Consider the following 5136-nt stretch of genomic DNA (forward strand, 5'->3'; position numbering starts at 1 on the left):
CAAGACTCGTGTGAAGACCGAGGATCTACATGCTCCGCCCAATACAAAGATCCGTATGGATATAAACTCCGTGTAAAAAAAAAAAAAACATCTTTAATAATACTCTTTCTTAATCTTATTAGAAACTTTAAATAACTAATTTATAGATAATAAATAATTAGTTAAATTATTTAAAAATAATAAATAAGTTAGAAATATACTTTTGTTTCTAAATATATTCTTATAATAAATAAGGAAAAAATGAAAGAAAATGTATGAAAAAAATATGACAAAAGAGAAATAATTAAGAGTAACATTAAAAAATGTATTTTTTTTGAATTAAAAAATGTATTAAATATTAAGATAAACCTAAATTGAAGTTTATAAATAAAAGATGAGGGAGTAAGCAGTTTTAATTTTATAAAATAGTTTTTCTTTTTTTTAGTCTTACAATCATTTACCCTTTTCTTTTTCCAGACTTACCATCATTTATCTTGGATGATTTTTTTAAATAATTGTTATTTTAAAAATTAAATTAAAACGTCATCATTTAATGATGTTGCATCAACGTTATTGGAATTATATTTCACAAGATTATGAAATTAAAATGAAAACATGTACGATATTAAAAACTGAATATGTATTTTCTTTGGTCAATTTTAAGCTCTTTATTTCATTTTTCTTATCTAATTTTGAACAAAATTATAAACATTGAAGCCCATAATTTTCTGTATCATATTGCCAAGTAGATTTCACTAAGCGTTATCCGATGGCCCACCTCCAGGTAGGATAATTTGTTTGCTGCGATCCATTCAATGTCCCTAAGGCAAATCAATTCAACAACATGCGGCTTTTCCCCCTTGGCATGCGTGGAACTATCTACTTTTATTTATAAATCATTTTCAACGTGTTTTATACAGATTAAAAAAAATTTTAAATTTTATTAACGCTTATTTAAAATTTAACAAGTTTTTAACTTTATCCCTATTCAAACATATATTACACTCTATGTAAATAAAGTCAACACAATAATAAATAAAAGATAAAATTATACATATATACAAAAATTTCTTTCAATGTCTTATAAATAAAATCAAAAAATATCTTTTACTCTATCCTATAAATAGAACCAGATGAGTATATATATCATATAAAATCTATATGTAAAGATGTAAACTTATATTAAATTTTGCATAATATACAATTTTTTTAAAAAGGACAACTGCAATGTTTTTTTAATGAAATTCTTCTTCATCTTCAGACAAAATTCTTTAAATATATTTATTTTATACGGCACAAAATCACTGAAAATAAGTTAATTCAAACATACAACAACATAATCTAACGCACAGATTTTGACCATTTTGTGATAAATAGCTTGTTTTTGCGTCCTAGCCTTGCAAAAAGATATAAAAAGGTAATTCAAGGTGATGCACGCACATAAATTAATTTGGAAAGTTAAATATTTTCATGAGGAAGAAATGATTATTAATTTATGAACACATATAGCTGCATAAATTAATACTACCTCCGCTCCTTAATTTAAAATCTCGTTTAACTTTTATTTTAGTTTTAAATATAAGACTATAATATATTTTGTCTCTCATATTTATCTTTTTTTTCTTAAGATAATCCTTCTAGTGATAGTTCTAACTAATAAATTTAATTAGTAAAGATATTTTAGAACAAAATACCTATTTATTACAAATAACTAATTTAACTTATTTTTTAATCAATTTAAATTAATTAACTAACTTTTGTATTTAAAATCAGAGATTGCATATTGCAGTACCGTATATAGTTTGTAAATGGATGAGTCACCTAAATGTGGGACCGCACAAAGCACAGAAACAAAAGCAGCCAAAAGAAGATGATGGGTTTTCCATAGAGCAAAGAAAATGTTGCTCATAATGAGATATTCATAGCATAGAAAATAATATTTTTTTAATATAAATAATCTCATTAAATTTATTATATTATTATACAATTTTACTCTTAATTTATTATCTTGTGTATTTTTTTAAGAGCTTATACATATGTATATTAAATAAAAATAAAGTAAAAAGTTTATTAACTTTTAAGACAAAAATAATAATATTTAAATTTTTTCTTAATTTAAGTAAATTAAAACATGTTGAAAGAATTTGTAAATTGGATTAGATAATTAACCGATAATAGTGGTAATAATAATAATATTTTTTTTCCGGAAGTAATGATAACATTTGAAGATAATGGGGGGCATAATTTCGTATTTCTAAGACCATGCTGCCATTATTGCCTACCATAGTTCTTGTTCCAAATACCATTCACTGAATTAGAGGCGTCAAATCCCAAGATTCTTCTCATATTGTCCCCATCACCTCCTAATTCTTCCCAAAAATCTGCTTCCTTTTAACACTTGTTTAGTGAACATATACAGTAAAATGAAACTAAATAAAGTTTCTGTGTCTGTGTGTAAATTTATTAAAGAAACAAAATAGAATAAATTATATTTAATATATTTGGTGTGACACAGAAAGGAATCAGAATATATTCGCTACTGAGGCATGCTGCATCCCAGCATATTTAAACCACTAGTATGAACCCCTTTTCTGCTTTTCATTTTTCTTAACCATCCAGAATTTTTCCCCAAAAAAAAAAACCTAAAATTTAAATTAGTTGTAAAATAGATTATTGTCAAATTTTATATTTATTATAAATTATTCAAAATGATGCTTTTGAAAAAACATGATCACAGCTTAATTTCTTAAATTTTGGTAAGTCGTTTTGTAAAATCTAACAAGGTAATAACTTTTTTCAAATAAAATAAAAAAAATTATGTACTTAAAAACAATTAGACCAATGTATTGAAGAGCATGTCTATATTTAACTTAACCACATCTTTTCTTTTCTTTTCCCCCCCTTTTTCTTTTAACCATGGGATTTACCCCACGTTGAATCTAGATTAGTAGGTAAAACCAAATACATGGGTTGATTTATTACCTAAAGAATAATTAATTTTTTTATTATTTTAAAAAAAATTTGGCGTTTTTATAGGTAGATTTTCCTAATCAATTCCATTTTATGGTCCTGTACACCAACCTGAGGCTTCTCGTTCTCTCTATATAATGCACTCTTCACCCCATTTCATCTCACCAAAAGCATTTAGTTTACTCCTTATCTCTTTCACCCTCTTAAGTGATCATCTTCTTCTTCCTCCTCCTTTCAACTATTCCTAGCTGACTCACTGCAAAAGAAAATGGCCGCTGTTGAGGTAATCAATAGAGATCTTCGTTTCTGGCTCCTCTATGTACACGGTTTCTATATCATATTGGTCACTCTAATTAATCATACCAATATACTGAAATTATCAGCATCATGAGAGGATCATTAACAAATATTTCTGCCTTTCTTAGGGTTTTTTTTTCTTTTCAATATTTTTCAGTTTCTGATTAATGATCAGATCAAGCCTACTGAATAGAGATATATGTAGGCCTTTGCTTCTTGAAAATCGAAATGGCGCAGGAAGCTATGTTTTTAGAATAGTTACATGTTTTTGTTAATAATTAAATTAACCATGACTATATTGTTGCAGGTTGTGTCGGCAAAAACTGCTCTGCCAGCTGAGGAATCTACTGAGAAGAAGACGAGCGAAGAGAATATTCCAACACCTGCAGCAAATCCTGAGCCTGCGTCTCAGGAATCACAACAGGAGGAAAAACCGGCAATTTCACGAGGTAATTAAATTTAATTAGCTAGCCCTTGCTCCATGTTAATAGCAGAGATCCATGAATTGAAGCAAATATACTAATTATAAGTATCTAATTCACTCGTCGTTATGATTAGATCCTTGGAGTCTTAAAACATTTGTATTCAGTCTGATTGCCTCTAATAAACTCTTTTTCAGTACAGTGTTCCTCTAAATTTTGTTGGATGCAACTATCGTGACTCATCTAAATATGTATGATTTGTACTATAATTATGAACAACTAGGGCAAACGGAAGCAAATAAAGAAAAGAACTAACTCGTACTTAGCTTGTGATGATAATTTGCATCCAATGAAAATTCTGACATATTTATGCCAATTTTCATGTGATTCTTAATCAATATAATTGATAATGTCTGGCATTCATTAATACTATAGATGTTCAACTGGGTTCATGGACTGATGTACTCATGTCAATCTAGACCAGGAGACTCAATATATACAACTTTTAAAATAGATCAGAGGCTGATGTAAACTAAAAAGCTTGATCACGGTAAGAACTTATTAATCATTAATTGAACCAAAAAAAAGAAAATTGAAACAGTGTCAGATAAGATGATGTGAGGGCCAACCATACGGCAATGAAATATAACTGGACATTCACTTTAATCTAAATTTAATTAGTTCTATTAGTGCACACACTTATCTGTGGGGTTCATGAAAATCAAGCAGAAGAAGTCAAGGTTGTTGAAACAGTGACAGAAGAGGCTGCACGTGAGAAGACAGATGAAGAGACCAAGAAGGAAGAAGACGAGACTACTGCAGCAGTAGTTGCAGAAGAAACCAGCAAAGAAAATACTGAAGTAGTTGCAGGTGTTGAGGCACCAAAGACTGAAGAAGAAAGAACCAAGACTCCTGAAGATCATAAAGAGGTCAAGAAAGAAGAGGAAGTTGAGGAAGACAAAGCTGAGAAGAAGAAGGAGGAAGAGGAGAATCTAGAGAAGCCAGAAGCCTCAGCTGAAAAGAGCCAAGAAGAGAAGGAAGAGGCAAAGAGTGAAGAGAAGGAAGAAAAGAAAGAAGAATCAGAAACTGAAGAGAAGAAAAGGGATGAACAAGGCACAGAAGCTGAAATTACTACTGCAGCTGAAAAGACTGAATGAGAGCATGCATGGGACCCACACTCAAATGGATTCTATAGTACTGTTCTATCTTTTTAATAATAATCTCTATTACCTATTTTGTGAGTTTATGTTTTAGAGGGTTTCTTGTGTTTGGTTGTGTTTTTGTGATGTTGCATGTCAATTAAGTTGCTGTGTTGTGTTTTGTAGTCTTCGTACGGAGTCAGTCACCCACATGGCAATGCATGAATCTGTGTGGGATCAAATAATATAGACACTTAGCATGTGGTGTAATAATTTGTTAGTGTTTGTTGGCTACCAAGTGTCTCTTCTATTATCTTACCCTTTCGTTT

The 5136-nt window shown here is 29.3% G+C and overlaps 1 protein-coding gene across 1 annotated transcript; it reads left to right on the plus strand.

Moving 5' to 3' along the window:
* The first annotated feature begins 3107 nt into the window (after window positions 1-3107).
* On the plus strand, window positions 3108-5136 carry LOC114717180 (protein MNN4). Its single transcript, XM_028902274.1, has 3 exons — window positions 3108-3232; window positions 3554-3695; window positions 4398-5136. The coding sequence occupies exons 1-3, from the start codon at window positions 3218-3220 to the stop codon at window positions 4823-4825; spliced, it is 585 nt and encodes a 194-aa protein (XP_028758107.1). The 5' UTR covers window positions 3108-3217; the 3' UTR covers window positions 4826-5136.

The sequence above is a fragment of the Neltuma alba genome, unplaced genomic scaffold (assembly GCF_004799145.2).
Source record: "Neltuma alba isolate B1F8T4 unplaced genomic scaffold, ASM479914v2 tig00011709_pilon, whole genome shotgun sequence".
NCBI classification, from domain to species: Eukaryota; Viridiplantae; Streptophyta; class Magnoliopsida; order Fabales; family Fabaceae; genus Neltuma; species Neltuma alba.